Below are 20,059 nucleotides of genomic sequence, written 5' to 3' on the forward strand. Positions count from 1 at the left end.
GCCTTGCTTGAGTTCCTGGCCTGACTTTCCTCTGATATTTGATGATGAATAGCAATGTAGAAGTATAAGTAGAATAAACCCTTTCCTCCCCAACTTGCTTCTTGGTCATGGTGTTTCACTGCAGCAAGAGAAAGCCTAACTAAGACAGTGGCAACAGATGCTGTTGATAGAATCACATGCAAGGGAAAGGTCTAAAAATGTATCAGGTAGTAAATGGATGAATAAATAAATGCATAATAAATTATGAGTTAGAGCAATATGTGATGCTTTAAGAAGGGAAACAAACATACAAGAAAGAGAAAACATTTTTAAGTTTAAATAAAAATAAAGCAAAATAATTTAATAATTAAAAGAAAAATAAAGCAAAAAGGAAGACAAATTTGACAAGCTAAAACATTTAATAAATCACATATTAACAGTGACTATAGTGTATTAATATGTCTTTCACACACAGACACATGTGCACATGTACTCACATACAGACATGCATACACACACACACACACACACACACACACACACACACACACACACCACCATACAATTCCCTCAAGGAAATGTTTCCCTTTCTCACACGGTTCTGAGAGTTCTTGGTGAATGAAGAGGGGTGGATGGAGAACTGGCCCCTGAATCAAGACAGTAACTTCTCCCAGGGATCCTCACCCATGTGAGAAAGCACTACCCACAGGTCTGAAAGCACATCTGCCTTTATCTCAGGGCTTCATCCTGGAAGTGGAAATGGAAAGTGACACTTTCTAAATGTTAAAGAACTAAAGAATAGGAAAAGTTTTGTAAGTGAAAGAATGTAAAATGCTCTGGTCTTGAACTTCCCCAGACACTCTGCAAACACAGCCTTTCTAGTTGCAGACTGTCATGGTTGTTGCATTTCTAGGGGACAAATCTCCCATGGAAACTGGCATGCTTCAGGCTGACCTACATGATCCCATACATTAGCAGGTTTCTATTTCTTCCTTCCTTTCTTCCTTCCTTCCTTCCTTCCTTCCTTCCTTCCTTCCTTCCTTCCTTCCTTCCTTCCTTCCTTTCTTTCTTTCTTTCTTTCTTTCTTTCTTTCTTTTTTTTTGTATCCTTCAGCTAGGAAAGATGGAAAGTACCAAATACCTCCCTTTCCCTCCCCACTGCCAGGTGGGTGGGGAGGACTGTATTGGAAAGGGGGCAACCCACTCATCTGTGCCACACAGGGGCAATCATGCATTAAATAGCACTTCTCTTCAGGCTACAATGTGAAAAACCCTCCCGCCCAGGCCTAGGAACACGAGAGTGTGCAGAAGAACAAAGGGAGAGCCCACAGCCCAACACCATCAGGAAGAAAATGAGGTGTAAAGCTCTAGTATCCCCAGTGTGGGTACACAGGGGCAGCCCTCTAATAACACAGCAAACAGGCAGCCTGAGCTGAGAGGCCACCCAACTGCATCCAACAAGAGCAACTATGTACTCAGAGAACCTGCTAGCATACCAAGCCCCTTATTTTGCAGCCCAGGGCGCCCTTGTGACAGCCTTTTACGAATCAGAGGGCAAGTGTGAAGGAGTATTAATTCAGTAGGGAATCCAGCTTCTGTGCCTATGTCCCAATTGAAGACAACACAGGAAAGAGCTATTGATTCTAAACATTTAGAAAATTACCAGGTTCATGAGAACTTTGAGTATGGCTAAGGACAGGATAGAGAACAATGTAAGTTTTAAATGGGTCTCTTACCTTCTTGTCACTCAGGCCAGAAACCTGGTCCACATACTCCTCTTGGATCATGAAGGCTGCTAAGTTGGCAGTGTAGCTGGCCAGGAAAATGACAGCAAAGAAGGCCCACACTGACACCATGATCTTGGAGGTGGTCCCCTTTGGGTTCTGCACAGGTACGGAGTTGTTGAACACCAGACCCCAGAGTAACCAAATTGCTTTGCCAATGGTGAAAGACGGGCCGCCTGGCTCTGATGTGACACAAAAGACAGGGAGAAAAGTTTAAGTCTGGATATTTGGATCTATTTCAATCTATAAGAGCTGGACATTTCCTGGCAAGAGCAGGAGCCCCCTTTAATGACAGATTCACAATTCAAGGGCATGTGTTTCCCCTGGGGGCCTGAGGAAGGCAGAAGAGGGTTTCTTAGAAGAAAATCCAGAGAGCTTTCTCTAACTAAAATGCTTTCCACCTTCATACAATAGGCCATCAAGATCTTTTAGGTGAAAGTTGGGTAACAACGGCCAACTATCTCAATATGGTCACATCGACCATTTTTTCTTAAAATTTACCATTGTATCTATCAAGGAAGTATTTTGACTTTCAAGACATCAGCAAGAATTGTGTGAGCCCCTTTCTATGAGTGTCATAGAATTCCATGTTGAATTTCACCAGTGCTGGATGACTGAATGTACTTTTGGCTAAGTGCTTTTTAGCTTCTATCTCTTAGTAGCTGATATCTTAAAAATGACCTCGATTCTCCTAACCCCTCCAATGCCAACCCTTCCCAACTGGCCTAATGCAGCTGCAGCTTCTGTACAAGGAAGCCCAGCTAAGAGACCATTGACTCTTGGCCTGGCCATGTACATCACGAATGTAGTTGTTCTTGACAGATGTCCCTCTATCTGATCTTAGGACTTCTGCCCATAAGTGATTGGTGACTTGGCTGCTGTCTCTGCTTGGTGAGGTAGAGACCTTGTGTGTTACCTGAATCTTTGTGCACACTTCCACTACAGAAATGAGTCTCTACCCACAGAGTTTTCCAACCTGTTAACAAAGGTCTTGGAATGTTTTCTGTGATGCTGACAGCATGTGCTCATGTCGAACTTGTTATCTATCTGTGCACATACATCTGTGCATATGGACTTGACTTCATACAATAGATGTGCAAGTAGAAAGTTGTTAACCAAGCAAAATTTTGCAAACTATGCAATAGTCTAAGGAGACTTGATACTTAGAGTGGAACAGAGCTGGATTCCTCTGTAAAGAGAAGCATTCTAAAGTAACATGTTTATAAATCTGAATTTTTGTATTCTGGTTTTCTATTTTTTTTCCAGGAGGAGAGGTCTACCCTATTTTTGGCTCTTAACAATGTTGACCTTTGTCTACACTTCTGGGATCCTCATATGGTTCACCCACTAGAACCTCTCAGGTTAGAATATAGGTCACTGCTGCTAGCTAGCCTGTAGCATGGGTGGGAAGTCAATGACCATACCATATTGTGGAGACATGGAGAACTCCACCTCAGAAAACATACCAAACTATAAGGTAGGCCAGTACTTGGAAGTCCACTGGTGAAGCAATAGTTCTGAAGTTGGACTTTGAATCCCATCAAAGCCTGAATGACATGTTTATTGAACATTGTTGCCAGGTGACCACCCTAGAGGTTCTTATTAAACAGATACAAGGTGAATCTGGCTATTCTAAGACCAAGGTAAATAACCCCTACTTTGAAACATACAATGTCTAAGCCTCATCCTAGGTTTAGTAAATCAGTGGACTAGGTCCAAGCACCTTTGTCTTTTAAGTGCCCATTATGCAATTCTTAGTACCTAAGATGAAGAACCTGTCCTCTTGGAGGTACATTCCAGAATAACTAGAATTCTAGAAGGAAAAGATTTAGAAGAAGCAGCATATTTATTAATCCTGGGGCTTGTATGAAATTCTAAAGGAGCTATTTCTCAGATTCTCTTGACTCCTTCAGAGTTCAATGAAGTTTTTAAAAATATCAAAAGTACTTCGAACACAAGGCCAGTTTCCCCATGTTGATGCCTACCTACTCAGGAAATGAGACCCATTCTATAGTAGCTACAAGTGAGAACTGGCCTTCTGTGCCCTTTTTATTTCAAGCATGCTACTTCTACACTCCCTGGGAGGGGGGTTGGGCCAAAGACACAGGTTGTGGAGACCCTGTAACTCTGTAGTAACCCTTCAGCTACGGGAAGCTCCAATGGCCACAATAATTTTCATATGCCCTCTGCACAGTCTAATTTTTCTTATTCTTACTCTTTGTATATAGCCTGCCTTTTCCCTCATATTTCTCCCAATAAATTGCCCATAACTTATGGTTTACAAATAGTGTTCAGACACATATTAACCATCTCCAGGATCAATCTTTCTTCTCACTGCTTTCTTCTTACTGTACTTACTGCTACACTGACATGCTAATGGTCCCCAGCCTCACAGAAAGTAGAGAGATTACAGGTAGCAAACAATGAGTATAACAGGTCTGAGTTGTGAAGTAGGGGCAGGGCAGAGATACAGCAGTCCCATGTAGCCTTACCTCTGCCATCAGCGAGGCACCTGTTGTAACCCACGGGGCTGAAGTATTCAAAGACAAAGACAGCCACAGCAGAGACAATGAGCAGCATCACAAACATCATTACCCACACGTCAGCACTGAATGGCTCTGGGAAGGAAAGCAAAACAGTGCTCAGGGTCAAAACAGAACAAGCAGCTCATCACTTCCATAATCATCTGCTCGTGCAAACTCCTATTTGGGGAGGAGCGAGCCATAAGTGTGCTGTGTGCCCTCAGAGAGCCGGGGTTCAATTTGGGAGACATAAGATACACCCAAGCAGCTGCTTTTCCACCTGGGCATGTAAACATCACTGTTTTCAAATACATAAAGGCCCCATCTGATTTGTGAGCCTTTCTGGGCTTCATTGGGCAGTTTCTTTCACTCTCTGGCCAAATTTTAATCTTTCAATGAATGGTGCAATTGGAAGAAGTGGATATGCTACAAGTAAATGATATATAACTGACTTGCTTTACGTCTTCCTCAACACGGCCGTAGTGTGAAGGAAGCCTTCCCCAGGGCTTGTGAGTCTTGTGGACAAATTCTTGACAAACGCAGGTACTACTTCAGAGCTGAGTTGGTTTGGCAATACTGTCATACAATGAATAGCCATTCCCCTTCACTTTTGTGTCCACACACTTCTCTTAGTGTCCAGCCTGTAGGTACTTTTCCAGCCTACTTTGTTGTGGTAGATCATAGTAGATATCATTAAGATATGAGAGTTTGCATTAATTGGTTAAAAAAACTGCATTGACTCTCAGTGTCTGCAATGGTGGACATTTCTTAGGGGACAGGCAGGCATGGTTTGTGAATCACAGAGCAGCGACAGTCTGTCTCTTATTACTAAGCAATGCGTTGATGGGCTAAGGCTAGACGAGAGAACAAGACTGTCCTGTGTATGTTTTCTTTAGTATCTTTCATCGTATTTCCTACATCTATTCCATCTGAGCCAAATCTCTCTGGCTTAGAGGGACCCATAAGCTGAATGCTACATTCCAATAAGCCATCTCTATGATGCCTTAGATGCAAAAGGATGATGGTAATTCTGTTCCATGATACAGTGTCGATCAATTGTGTCCCAAAATAGTTCTGGCCTTTTTAGCTGTCACATCACATTGTAAACTCATAATAAGTGAATTAACATGCTGTTTTCCCCTTCTTCCAAGTCATTCATAAAGATGAAGTTGAGAGAGGGGGGAAGTTGGCTGAAAATTAGAAAATACGTTTCCCTCTCTGAAACCTACTTTATTATTGAACTTCCAATGGGATTATAAAAGCCTGGTCACTTAATCAATTTAAAAATACCCTTAACAAAGCCTCAGAGCTTAACACACCACTGTGAAATACAAAGCTTTCAGTGGCAGCAGGAGTTCAAACCTACAGGGTACATTTGAGTCTGCTTCAACTGGGGCGGGGAAAACCTCCTCCACCCTTGTCTATAATGGGTGAAAACCCTACCCTGGTTTCATGATTTTCTATGATTGGCCAAGAACTGAATGAATGCTTCACATCTGTGATTTCTCTCTCCTCCTGCTCCTGCCTCATCTAGCTTAGGGCAACTTTCTGCAAACAAATGTACCAAACATCTTTATTGGTTTTACAGTTTATGAAGGACTTCCCCATGTGTCATTGTTTATAATCTTTCTAATAGGCTTTTCATTATTGGGTGGCTATATTTATTTTACAGTAAATTAAGTGTGAGAGGGCAAGGTTCTTTCTACAGTCATGCTCAGAAAGTGGCAGTCAGGTTATGAACTGAGGGTACCCTGAAATTCCTAGCATTTCCCACAATATTATGTTGCATATTTATCTCTGTCCACTACAATGGCTCCAGGTTGTGGAGTGAACTAGAACACAGGTTAGGATGACAACCATCCTGGGCTTCATCATAGAACGCCTGGAAAATGCTTCACCATGGATAAGAAGATTGGCTAAGTAATATAAGTAACTTATAGTAAAGTCTTATAGAATCTATAATTCCATTTAGTGGTACATTAATTGAATTAATCCCACCACAGACAGAATTTAAATAAAGGCTAGTCACCATCTCTTCTAATATTTTCATTTAAAAAATGTTCTTCCCCTTATAGTGATTGTGACTAATCCAAAGGCTTATAGCTTGTTTATGACCAGACAAGGCTTCCTTTCTCATAGCACAGTGTTCTGTTTTCAAGGTGACATTTTATTTTTCAACCCCTGGCTGCACAGCCTCAACCAAGAAACAAAAACAAAAAAATAAAAAATAAAAAACATACACATATGGAATATGAGCTCACAAAGGACCTCATCTACTTGAAGTTGTGGCCTTATCTCACCCAGTCTTAAATCACATCTAATGCTTTTTTACATTTGAGTGATGCGAGAGAGTGGGCAAGTAGAGAATGTTATTAGGGATGAAAGTGAGAAAGGGGATAGGAAGAAGCCAGCTGAGCTCTGGCTAGCAAAATCTCAGAAAACTCATGTGAAAACGGAAAATGTGTATGTGTTCTTATGTGTATTAGCCCTGAGCTCAGTTCTTGAAGATAATTAAAAAATAAATAGGTCTTTCAGTTAGGTAGTGGTTTGAATGAAAATGGTCCCCATAGGATCATGTATTTGCCTTAATCCCCAGTTGATAAACTGTTTAAACAGGATTAAGATGTGGCCTTGTTAGAGGGGGTGTGTCACTGGGAGTGGGCTCTGAAGTTTCAAAAATCCATTCCAGGCCCAGTGTCTCTCTCTTCCAATACCTGTTGCCTATGGATCAGGATGTAAAGCACTCAGCTACTGCTCCAGCTCCATGACTGTCTGCTTCCTGCCATGATGATAATGGACTAACTCTGAATTTATAAGCAAGACCTCAGTCAAAGACTTTGTTTTATATGAGTTGCCTTGGTCATGGTGTCTTTCCACACCAATAGAATATTAAGTAAGACAGAAGATAGAAATTATTATTGCGCAAAAAAAGTCTTAGAGGTCAACTGATTGAGATGCCATATTCTGTGGATAAGGAAAATGGAATCCCAGGATAGAGCAAATTTTCTTAAATCCAAATGAACATTAAGTGATAAAAAAAGGGACTATATGGGACTTCTTACCATTCTCCAAGTATTTTCTTGTAGGGCAACATACCTCCTTGATTTCTAGGTGTTCTTAATTTTTGTGTTTAAGAATAACCAAGCATATTTCCTGTCTGAATTAAACTCCCAACAAATCATGTCCTGCAATTGTTTCTCATTCCAGCTACTTGTCCTTGAGTCCATTTCCTATCATCAGTAAACATGTGATTTACCTAAGAAGGCAGAAGGTGACACAGTCCCATTGCTGCGTGATACCATGACACTGATGCCAGTCTCTATGAAGGGCACAGAGAAGTCAACAACCTCTGATCGTTCTTCATTGATAGTTAGTGACCCCACTGCCATGTAGGCCCTCTTCATGACCACCTGGAAAAAAAAGGTACAATGCTCCAATTAGAATGTTATAGAAGGCAGGTCTACCACAAGCAAAATTCTCATGGCTCAGCAGTCATTTGGGCACAATCCCTAGAATACCATTCCCCTCCTCTGTGGGTCTGTTGTTGGTCTGGAGCTCACCAATTTAGCTAGCCTGGGTGGCCACCAGGCCTCAGGAATCCTTCCCAGCACTGGGATTATAAGCACATATTATTGTACTTGAAATTTCATTTGGGTCCTAGGGATCAAACTCAGGTCCTCATGATTATGAGACAAGCACATTACTGGCTGAGCTATTTCTCCTTCTTTCTAGTTATTATTTTACATGTTGTTAAGTTCACAAGATAAATCTTTAACAATGTTTAAGCCAAACATAAGTGCACAATGGAAATGACTTTGTCGTGACCTTGCCTCCTGATACTGACCTCACCAATCATGCCATTCCAGGTCCCATTGATTTTCTTTCCATGCTTGCCATTGGTCACCAGGTAAAGGTCATAGGTGAACTTCACAGACTTAGAAATTTTCTTAAGGATATCAATACAGAACCCCTTGCAGCACTTTTTGATGTAGCCTGGCTCCTCATCTGTTTTATTCCTACCCAGTTAAAGAAAAACAAAACAAATGAACAAAGCAAGACTTTGTATAGGAAGGAAAAATTACTTTTTCATTAAAACTCCAAAGTCAACCTCCTCTCTCATGGTACAGCTTATTCCTGAGTAAGGAAAGAGATCAGACCTAGAACTGTGGTATTTTTTGTTATCTCGGGATCCTGAGCCATATCATGGCTCACTTTTCAATGTTCCTTTGAAGCACAACAAAGATGAGGGAAGGGGTGTATCCTACAGGTTCAGCTTAATGAGTTTTTCATTGAGTTCATGGTTTTCATCAAAACCTGAACTCAGGTACAAAATGCCTACCAGATCCTGAGAGACTCTGCAGTTGGCCCTCTGAGATGCTTCTTCCCACCCTCATCTGAGAATACTGTAACCCCAACTTTTGACAGCATAAATCAACTGGAATTATTTCAAAAATAGGTCTAATTCTCAAAATGCTGGCTTAGATAGCACATATTTCCACACCCAAAGAAACCTAAAGCTCAGCAGACTTGAGGTCCCAGTCACTGGGGCTGAGCAAGGTCAAAGGAACCTTAACAGAGAAGTCATTGTCTCAGGTCAGGGTTTTAGATGGAGCCATACATCCGATCAAAGCTCCCATTGATCCTACGGCCTAATGGCAGCTGAGGATTTCCCAGGGGGCCTAACCCCAGGTCAGCAAACAGCACATCTGACTCTCTCCCAGGCCACCTATAACCATCCATCTAGGAAAGCTTCATACTCAGAGATGATGCGCTTCTGGCAGGGGACTGTATTCCTCATACAGGTTCCACTGAGAGGGTCCACACTTTCCACAATGACAAATGGAGCCTCCTCCAAGGTCACGATGCTCAAGTGGTCATCTTCCTGCTCTTCAGTTTCAGGACACATTCGAGGCCACACATAGTATTTCATCTGAAGGGACTTGTCTTTCCATTTCCCCACCTGTACAAGAGATGAAAAATGGCTCAGCTACCACAAACCACTGTCTCCTAGCCTCTCCCAGTCTTCTGAACTCTCAGAAGCTATTAAACAAAGGCAAACCAGTACCAGCATAGCACACAATGGAGAGAATACTTTTTAAAACAGATGCCGAAAATGAAATGACTGTTCATTCAAGAGAAGTAATCCTTCCATTCACTTACCCTCTCAATTAGTATTGAATGAGGACCTACAATGGTCTGGGGACCCTCCAAAAACCCACAGCTTCTGTATCAAGAACTGTGAAATTCTTCACTTTCCTGGTTCACATGGCTGTGGGGTTTGTTTGTTTGTTTGTTTTGCTCAACTATAATAACAAACATAATCCTGAGATTAGCAAAGAGTATTAGGAAAGACAAGAGAGTGCCTGTAGCAAATGAGGTAGCTGGATGTGCTCTGAATGATAACGGAAGTTTGCTGGGGAATTGTTCAGAGAACTATAAATCTCTGATTTACAATAAAATAAGGTTACATTGCGATGAAGAAATATAGACACCACTTGCTTGGAGAAGAGTGTGTGGTTGAGTTGGTGACAATTGCATGTGTCAATGCAGAGCTGTACCTGCTGAACTAAGAAGACACCCTTGGACAAAACAGATAGATTTCTCTGTGAGCAGCCGTGTGGGGCCATAAAGACTGTGCCACCCATCACTAGGAAAAACCATCGACATGACTCTAATGTGAAAGGTGTGCATTCCTGATGTCAACTCAAACTCCATCTCATCTTAGGCCACTCTTCTGTCTTCACTTAAGTGTGATTAGTTCCCCACCCCCCCTAGCTTGTCCCACAAAGCGGATGACTTTACTTCCATGGCCAAATTAGGACCCCATAGCCACCACCTTGCTTATTATATCTTTATACCATGGGCACTGATTTTGTGCCTTAGACTGCCTTGTTTGGCATTTGCAGTTTTCCTCTGGCATTAACTCTGGTGCTAGATGTTTTACTTTTCTCCCCAAGCTCTTTTGCTTCTAGATTCAGAATTAAGCATGGAACTCAGTGTTTTTGTTCCATTGTATGTATAGGTGTACCATGACCTCTGATGGGATTATGACCTAATAAGCTCATAACAACTTGAAAATGTAATATGAAAATGTATTGAATACTTTTGACCTACCATATATCACCAGTACCAAATTGAAAATATAGACACACACACACACACACACACACACACACACACACACACACACACACACACACGAAAACAGGGTCTAGGGAGATGACTCAGCTGCTTGGCAAAGTGATTGTTGAACACTTCCCTTAATGCCAGGTGTGGTGTCATGCACTTGTCATTTGGATGCTGGGGAGAAAAATGAAAGGAAAATCTTAGGGACCTGTGGGCCAGCCAGCCTAGCCTAATCAATGAGCCCAGGTCCCAGTGAGAGATCTTGTCTCAAAGTACAAAGTGGATATCCCTTGAGGAACAATAGGCAAGGTTGACCTCTACAATTAATACCCCATCCCCAAACACACACACACATATACACACACACACACACACACACATACCTTTCCACACATAGAGGAGATAAGTAAAATAAAATGAAATGTGGCTTCTATTGGGGGCAAATCACTTTCACGTCATCACAAAGTTAAAAAATCACAAGCTGTCCTAACGTGGAGACTGCTCACTCTTCAGTAAACTATTGATCTTGATTTTGTTGCAAATCTGTTCCCCTCATGTTGCTAAGGCTATCTCCAAATGACTTCCCAGATGTATGGAGAGCCTTGGGGAGAAAAGACACAGCACTGGAGACCCACTGAATCACATCCATTCCCAAGCAAGAATATTTATTCCAGGGGCCAAAGCAATATTAGTTTATGCATGTTTGATTATGTGGGAATGGTTGAAAAGCTTTAAAAGGCCTATTTTTATTTATTTATTTTTAAGTCCTATCATCTTCCCTCAATACGTACTTTGGCCTTTTTTTTCTTTTAAATATAATTGTATTGTTGTGTCTTTATAGTAACTAGCCTCTACTAGAGAGGTCTAGCCTTGTGACTCCTGCAGGACTTCTGAGCTTACATTGTGTCCCCGAGACACTGCTTCCAGGTGGCTTTCTGGAATCACAACTTTGAATGTTGGGGATTAGATTAGCTGTAGAATGCTTTCGACATAAACATGAAGATCTGAGTTTGATCGCCAGCATGCATCTGTAATCTCAACTCAGGGGCAGCAGAATGAGGTGTATCCTTAGAGTTCACTGGCCAGACAGCCTAGTCTAATTTGAGCACTTCAGATACAGTGAAAGAGTCTATCTCAAAAATAATGTGGCAAGAAAATAAAGTAAGCACTCACTGTTCACTGACAGCCTCCATACATATACATGTACATGGGCACACACCTACATAAATACACATTACACACACACATACATACACACACACACACACACACACACACACACACACACACACACACACGCCCACCACATGACTTTTTCATACATGTCCATTCAAAAATTTCCACAACTTCTCTCAGTCCTTAGCATTGTGCCCAAATGTCTCACCTACATGTTCAAGTCCTATGTGTTAGCCTAGCCTACCTCTATCTAAACGACGTCAGTGCCATGGATCATGAGACTCAGACAAGGAAGTCATTTGATTTAGGGGTGCTCAACATAGGTCAGCCAGGGACAGATTGTAAAAAATAACAGTGGCAATTTCTTTACTAATAGACTTAATGTATCTGTGGGAGACAAGGCTGTGGAGAGAGCCTTTTGGCAAAGTTTTCCCTGACATTCCTGTGAACAAGATGAACTACAACATGGATTACTGCATACTTTGACAGACTGAAAAGTAGTTTAAAAAAATCTATATCCCAAAAGAAAAGAGAAGATTGTTTAAAGAATCAATGCCAACAAAGAGAGAGGTTTTTGGTGACATGTCAGGGGACTCTGCTCTTAAAAGTGACCTATATAGTGTTTTAGAGAACAAAACTGAAGTTGTGTTCAAGAAATTGCAGACAATAATAACCTAGTGAGGACAGATGATATCACATAAATTGCTGAATCAAGTTTGGAAGAAACGCAAATTAATTGGAATGACGGATTGAAACAAATGGAATAAAATGCAATGTTATTTATTCTGAAACTCCAACATTCATATTTTTTCCAAAAGCAACTGTTCTGAAAAGCAGATATTTCAATCAATGGCAGTCTATAAAAGCTATTGTGATAACAGATGATATATTTATAGATGTACAGTGTCTAGCACATGGGGTGAAGGGGGGCACAGATGATCCCCCTCTGTGTTCACAACACCCCAGCAGGGAAACTCAGTTCTGATCCTATAATTCTATGATCTCCTGGCTTTTATTAAATATGCCATTCTTATTTCCCCAACAATAAGTTGTTCACGGATTTTTCTCACATACCCTTTGCCAGACCAGCAGGATCATGTCTGTTTCACATTAATTCAATTCAACAATAATTACACACCAGTATGTGGCAGGCACTGGGTTGCACGCTAGTAGACAACAGGACCACATGATGTTTATTGGGGGCAGAAATGTGTCAGGTTCTGAACTCGTCTAATAATCTCATTCATCATCACAGCTAATCTGTGACTTAGCCTCCTCACTGATATCTAAGTCTATAAAAGGATTTGCTGACTTCTAAGATACTACCAAGCAGGATAAGTGAGTGTTGCATGCAGCATCAGGACTTGAAGCCAAGCAGTATGACTCGGAAAGGTTGAGCTCCTATCATGAATGATCTCCTAACTCTCTGACAGTGAAGGAGTAAGACATAGACACCCCTTCCAGAGGGGACCAACTTGACTGATGATACCAAGTGAGGCTTTGACAATTGCTTCCATGGAAGGTATTAATAAATACTTTGGCATTGAGAGTAGAAGTGATCATTTTGGGAAGAGTCACAGAGACACCTCACAGTGACCCCCTCCTCTTTTTTGAACTGTACTTTAAAACGTAATCCATAGCCCCTGAAGCAGAGAGGGCTCCATTCCCTGAACTAGATTCATTCTTTTCCTCCTAAATTCCTAACGATCACTACAATCCAAGCTCTGTCACTTTCAAGAGGCATCTCAACTCTGCTCATCTCGTCCCACATCCTTGCTCAGTGGCATTGGTTGGGTGGCTTAGACTGAGTATGGACACCATGAAATTGTTAAATATTAAAGATCAGGGCTTCCTCGGCTCACCCTACCCTTGTTGCCAGCTCCCCTCTCAACAGAATAACCAAGCCACTCTATTTCATGCTAGTTCCTTCCTTCTTGAATAGCTTTTATTTTGAAGCTTTGCTGGTGTCCTGTCCTCTTAAGCTAAGTTCCAAATCCTAAGGATTCCAGTGGCCATGGACAAAAATTCTAAAACTCTCAAAGCCTTGCTCTGCATATCCAGAAAAAAAAAAGGTGACTTGATTTTTGTGTCTTACATATAATTTCATGATTCCCATGACCTACTCTGGATGATGGCTTCACAACATTGTCTGCAGACTGTTTAAGGAAGAGGTGTTCTTAGCAGACACTTTCGCAAACAAGGGCATTATCTGACAAAAGACTCTCCTATCTTTTTTTTTTTTTTTTTTTTTTTTTTTTTTTTGATTTTTCGAGACAGGGTTTCTCTTGTGTAGCTTTGCGCCTTTCCTGGAACTCACTTGGTAGCCCAGGCTGGCCTCGAACTCACAGAGATCCGCCTGGCTCTGCCTCCCGAGTGCTGGGATTAAAGGCGTGCGCCACCACCGCCCGGCAAGACTCTCCTATCTTAACCATGATTTTTCCCCTTGTTTCTTTAAGGAACAAATTAATGGAGGATTGAAGGAAGAGTCCTTTGTAGACAATTCTCCACATATCAACTCAGATGTTCGGACAGACATCTTAAATTAGTTATCTTCTGTGCTGTGAAGCAAACCCAGGGCTTTGTACATTTTGAGGAGTTTGCTCTACCAGTGAGCTACACCTTCAACCCCATCTCACATTCTTTATAGAGCAAGGCAGGTTATTTTAAATGATAAATACCCAAAATTTAAAAAAAAAACAGGGTGCATCTAAGTAGAAAACATGGGGTGTGTTTCCCTCAGCTCTTCCTTCGGCAGGAGAGATGTGTGGTGAAAATACCACAAACAAAAGCGGGTGAAAGAGAAGAGAAGGATGTAAACAGGGAAGCCTGCCTCTGAGAGAATGTTCTCGAAACCTTCTCTAGGAGTCTGAAAATGTGTAAGTGTATAATCCTGGGGGTGCAGAGTGCAGTAAGAAATGCCATTAACTGGAGCTATTTCAGAGAAAAGCTGAAGTAAAAACTGAACGAAGTGTTTATAGTCAGGATTAAAGTATGATCAGGAAAAATGAAATCTCGAAAAACACCTATGAGAATGTGTGTAAAGCACTTGGAATTCCTCAGCAGTAAACATTAAACAAACATCATTACTTCAAGCTCGTTTAATAGTGACAGCTGTCTTTAAAATTTCAGTTATCTTCCATAATCGCTGTTAAAAAGATCTCCAGAGAACTCAGAGCATCTTTCTTATGTGAGAAACAAACAAACAACAAACAAGCCATAAAACCAAAAACCAAACCCAAAACAAAGTAAAAAATCTTTGCTTGATTTTCTCAAGAACAGACATGGAACCATGACATTAGGGTCTTGGGCTGGTTTCTTTGGTACTCACTGAGCCCAACGAACAGCACCCAGCAGACGTGGCTCCTGACATTCTTCTAGGGGATGCCGCCTGTGGTGACTTAAGACTTCAAAGTCCTCCTTTGTCCAACACATCAACAGATTCCTGCCATTGCTACCAGTGAAATGCACACCAATGAGCACCCAGACAAGGCCACATACAAGGTGATATCACCGGAGCATGCTCCTCTCTGAAAGCTGTGAGTCTGTCCTTCCAGCATGAAGCACAAACATCATAGCAGTGTTCACGACAGTGTCATTGAGAGAAGGGACAGGGGACAGGGCGGGCTCTGCTGGCAGGGCTTTCCTAACACACATAAGCAAAGGACATCAGTTTCTCTGGGTCACCGCTCTTGCTACCCCAGAAAGTCACTGTTTAGGAAGATCTCAAACGAAAAAGCTCATTAGAACCACTTTAGGCGTCAAAGGTTATTTTTCAAAAATGAAAGAATTTTTTTTCTTGCTTGAAATGATGTCTGGATCTCACACAAAGCACTTATTTTAAGCCTCTCACTCTGACTGAGTTTTTACATGAGAAATTTGAAGCTGTGGGCTATCTCTCTGAGCAAGCTTGAGAGATGGGAGGAACCTCCACAAGGTGGCTGAAATCTGAATTTCCTTCCTTCCCAAAGAGATATCAGATTCAGCCCCCTCACCTTGTAGCCTCTAGGCAGGACTGAGACCCCAACAGAGGATATTCAAACACAGGGAATTTCAATTTATCCAGCAATACATTTTAATGCCAGGATTTTTAAAGTTTGACACTACAACAGAACTCCGTTTTCTTCAATACTTTTCTGTATCCAGTCCCAGTGAGCTCTGTCTCTTGTAACAAATGGACATGTATATAGACATCTACTTCTTGCATCCATCCAAAATATTACTTCCCATTAATTATCCAAATACATTCATGTACACAAGTAAGGAATATATGTGAGTGTGCGAGTGCACACGTACATGTGTGTACTTCCTAAATCAGACAATCATGCACACAGTCGTCTACTGCTTTCCTTTCCCACTTCATTCTACAAACTTCTTTCAACTTAATACACTTCAGAGCTAGCTCTTTGTATATGGTGTGTGTGTGTACACAAGTGTGTGTGTGTGTGTGTGTGACATGCATGTGTTAAGTGTATTGGTGTGTGAGTATGGATGTCAGATGTTGATGTGACATATCTTTTTCAGTTACTCTCCTCTTTCTGTTTTGAGACATCACTTCTTGCTGGGTCTTGGGGCTCCCTGATTAGACCAGGCTGGCTGTCCAGGGAACTCAGGGATCTGCCCATCCCTGTCTCCCCAAGCTGGGGTTACAAATGTACAGGGCCACACTCTTCTTTTTACTAGGGTGCTAAACACCTAAATTTAGGTCTTCATGGTGACCTGGGAAAGAGTTTACTGGCTGTCTCCTTACCTCTTTAGTTCTTATTAAAACAGCACAGCAGTAGCCCTAACATGAATGTAGTTTGATTTATTCCCCTGTATCTCTATGGACAAATATTTAAGATATTTAAAAGACACACACCACCACCACCACCACCACCACCACCACCACCACCACCACCACCACCACCACCACCACCACCACCACCACCGTATTTTTAAAGCATCTATTTCCAGTGGTGAAAGATTGCTAGAACACAGAAGTTTGCAGCACTCAACACTGTTATCAGCAGAGGCTGACAGGGCCCCTTCACTCAGCTGCCGCCAACACCAACTTTTGCTCACTCTGAAACACCTGCCACTTTGAGGAACGGTCTCTGGCTGCTGGGGTTTCCACCCCCTTGCCTCACACTGAGTGCCTGTGAGACACCTGGATTAGCTTCTTTCCTCTCTGGCCACAGCCTTCCGCATTTCCCTCTGCGCTGCCGCCGCCACCACCACCGCCGCCGCTGTTTGTCTTCCTTATCTATTCCTGGAGAACAGCCCTGGTGAACTCGAACAGGGCCTTTATGCCTCGACACTCTGGAAATGCTGTTGCCCATCTCAAATGTGTTTGGGCGCTTTTGTCTATGCCACAACATTTCATTTTTCTTCCTTTTGAAATAAAATCTTTCTGTCTCCCTCCCCTTCCCCCCACTGCACCTCTCTCTCCCACCCCACTCTGCAGCTCAGAGGTTTCTGGAACTAACAACCTTCCTCTAAGGCTTGCAGGTGTGGGCCACTGGACCTGCCTCTAGAAACTGTCTGTTAGAATAGGGTCTTTGGGCTCTGTTCTCTCTCTCTCTCTCTCTCTCTCTCTCTCTCTCTCTCTCTCTCTCTCTCTCTCTCTCTCTCTCTCTGTGTGTGTGTGTGTTATGTGTGTGGTTTTTTTGAGATAGGGTTTCATGTAGCTCAGGCTGGTCTCAAACTTCTGCTCACCCTGTTGATACTTTCTCAAGTGCTGGGATCACAGGCATATGCCACCATGCCCACTTCTTTTCCTTTCAGTCTCCTCCATGCCTTTACATATCGATTTTTAAGCCTGTACACGCACGCACGCACGCATGCACGCACGCACGCACGCATCCGAGATGGGGATCTGATGTTTGCTCTTATGCAGTCTTCTCTCTGCTAAGTCCCTTTGCCAGCACAGCAGCTGTGCCCTTAGTGTTTCCAGATGTTCTACCATCTTCTCTGCCCTTCTCCAGCATTACCACTCCTGTAATCGTTCATTCCAAAACTAGAAAAGGGGGTCGGGTGGCTGTTGCTGTTTTTATCTTCCACAGTGGGTTTTGTGAATCAACCCCTGCCTTTGGATATCCTACAAAATGTGAGCGTTCTTGTGATGTGCAAGTCCTTGTTTAAGGATGGGTCTTCCAGGGCTTCCAAGGTGGGACGGCTCCATCACTTCTGGTTTCTTCTCTTGTGTGCTGCCTCGCACTTGTTTGCTGTCAGTCTGTGACTGATGGAATAGCATGTCAGGCTCTCCACCAAGTCTCCACTAGGCTTCCCTCCAGTGTCCTTGCATGAGAAGGGCAGCGCCTCGCAGAATCTCTCCCTTCTTCTCTTCTGCAGCCTTCCTGAACAGAACCTTCTTTGGCCTTGGCAGCCCCAGTTGTGTGTGAGCCACGGTGAGCTCGGCAGCATGCTCCGCCACAGTGAGCATCTAACAAGGCCGCGGGCACAGCTTGATGCGCCTCCTCCCCATCATTTGCATATCCAGTCACGTCTAGGTTTAGGAATCTAGACTTTGAAAAATGTGTTTGAAAATAATTTCCATATTTATATTTAATCCATGACTGCCTTTGGCCTGTTATTGCTTTGTCATTTACTAAGCTGTGGCCTAGTGGCTCCAGGCTCTCCATCAGAAGGGAGGTGATTGGGACATTCCTGCCCAGACCTCAGTTGCCATCTCTGGTCTCAGATGCTGATCCTGCTTCTCCAAGGGAACACCAGGCTCCCAGCTGTGCACACCCACTGTCCCTGTGGGCCCAGCAACCAGGCTCCACGTGATGCTTGCTGTCTACCACTCCTTCCACCCTTTCTCCTCTGGAATCCTGGAGATGAAGGTGGAGGAGGAGCAGGTACCAATAACAAAAGTTGTTGATTCCTTGGGTACCAGGCAGCAACTGTGGTCATCCCAGAACACACCAGCAACAGCATGTGATCATACTGGAATACTTGCAGCTGTTTGGGCTCCAGCTTGGTGCCAGCCAGCTCCCTTGGAGTCATGTCAAATCACTGTCACCAACTCCCCCAGAGACAGCCACTGCTACCTGGTTGCTTGCAATATAGCCTGAAAAACTTGGTGTTCATTGTGTGTGTGTGTGTGTGTGTGTGTGTGTGTGTGTGATGCATGAGTGTATTCATGCTTTCATGTGTGGGTGCACATGTGCATGGGTCGATGTTTGGTATTGTCCTGAGTCATTCTCCACCTTATGCATTGAGACTCTTGCTGAAGATTGAGCTCACTCTTAGCTTGTCTAGCCAGCCAGCTTGCTCTGGGATCCCTTGGTTCCGCCTCCCTCAAGCTGGGATGACAGATAGACATCCCACCCACCTGGCTTTTCCATAAATTCTGAGGACTGAAACTCAGGTCATCGTACTTGGCATGGCAAGCTTTAACTGCTGAGTCGTCTCTCAGACCTGTGACCAAGACTTAGTCAGTTTGACTCTAGAAACCTATTATGTCTTTCAATGTGCCACGATTCCCCGAGAACATTCTTGACTTTTCTAGTCCTTATAACTGAGAAATGATCTGAGAAAGTCGAAGTGTTGATTTCAGCCCCCTGACATCCACCTTCACACCAGCCCTGGTGGTTGTATGAAAAGGATCATGGCAAGTGGCAGCTGAAGTTCATGGCAGGGTCACACAGGCAGAATGGTGGCAGGTGGTAGAGTACTGACGTGCTGTGTGACCCTTGGTGAGGTATTCAACTTCTCTGTGCCACTCATTAGTTTTTGCAAGTATTTGATGTTTTTTCCTCAGCCCCCACCTTCTCCTAATTATTGTTATTAAAAAAATAACCACCCTCTAAATTCACCTAACTGCTTCCTAGAAAAATAATTTTTGTTTCTAAATAGCAAGGGGGAAACAAATTCTAATAACCAAGGTTACAACTGTTTCACAATGCCAAGGTAACTTCCCCACAATTCTTTTGGTTTTATTCCATACTCTTATTCAAGCAAATAAAAGCAGAATCACAGGACAGAAGTATGACTAGCCTTTTTGGCTTTGAATCTAGAGAATACCATTGGCTCAGTACTCTTGCCTCATAATCCCCTTCCCAGGGGAAAGTGGGTATCAGTAAAGAAGGCTTTAATCCCTTTATTTACGGAGCATTCTAGACATAGTTCGTTAAATAGGCTGAGGGAGTCAATACAGCTTCCTTCCAGGTCCAAGGGCTCTCAAACGCCCATGCCTCACTTCACCATCTTCGGAGACCCAATCTTCAGAGTTCTCTTCTGGAAAACAGAGGAGCTAAGGACAGCACTCAGCTTTACCTTCTCCATTGGTGTGTTTCTGTCCAAGGCCCCCTGTGCCACACCTACATTGATCCCAAGCCGTCTCGTGGGACATGGCAGGATACTCTGAGGGACCTCTCTACCTATGCACCAACTTTCTGGGCATCAGCTCCTTCCTGTAGAATGCTACCATGGGGCTCATAAGCACCATCCAGGGCTGTTGCTGGCTGGCTGCTGCATGCTTGGTGGGCCT

At 42.9% G+C, this 20,059-nt stretch overlaps 1 protein-coding gene across 1 annotated transcript in view; it reads right to left on the bottom strand.

Moving 5' to 3' along the window:
- Nucleotides 1-20,059, bottom strand: part of Grin2b (glutamate ionotropic receptor NMDA type subunit 2B) — a 668,532-nt gene that overhangs the window by 42,188 nt on the left and 606,285 nt on the right. The window contains exons 19-23 of the mRNA XM_076568099.1: nucleotides 9,042-9,244; nucleotides 8,129-8,300; nucleotides 7,541-7,694; nucleotides 4,255-4,380; nucleotides 1,715-1,944 (exon numbers count right to left, since the gene is read on the bottom strand). Of these exons, the coding sequence (XP_076424214.1) occupies nucleotides 1,715-1,944; nucleotides 4,255-4,380; nucleotides 7,541-7,694; nucleotides 8,129-8,300; nucleotides 9,042-9,244 (885 nt within the window). The remainder of the gene's footprint in view (nucleotides 1-1,714; nucleotides 1,945-4,254; nucleotides 4,381-7,540; nucleotides 7,695-8,128; nucleotides 8,301-9,041; nucleotides 9,245-20,059) is intronic.

This window comes from Peromyscus maniculatus, chromosome 3, assembly GCF_049852395.1.
Source record: "Peromyscus maniculatus bairdii isolate BWxNUB_F1_BW_parent chromosome 3, HU_Pman_BW_mat_3.1, whole genome shotgun sequence".
NCBI lineage: Eukaryota > Metazoa > Chordata > Mammalia > Rodentia > Cricetidae > Peromyscus > Peromyscus maniculatus.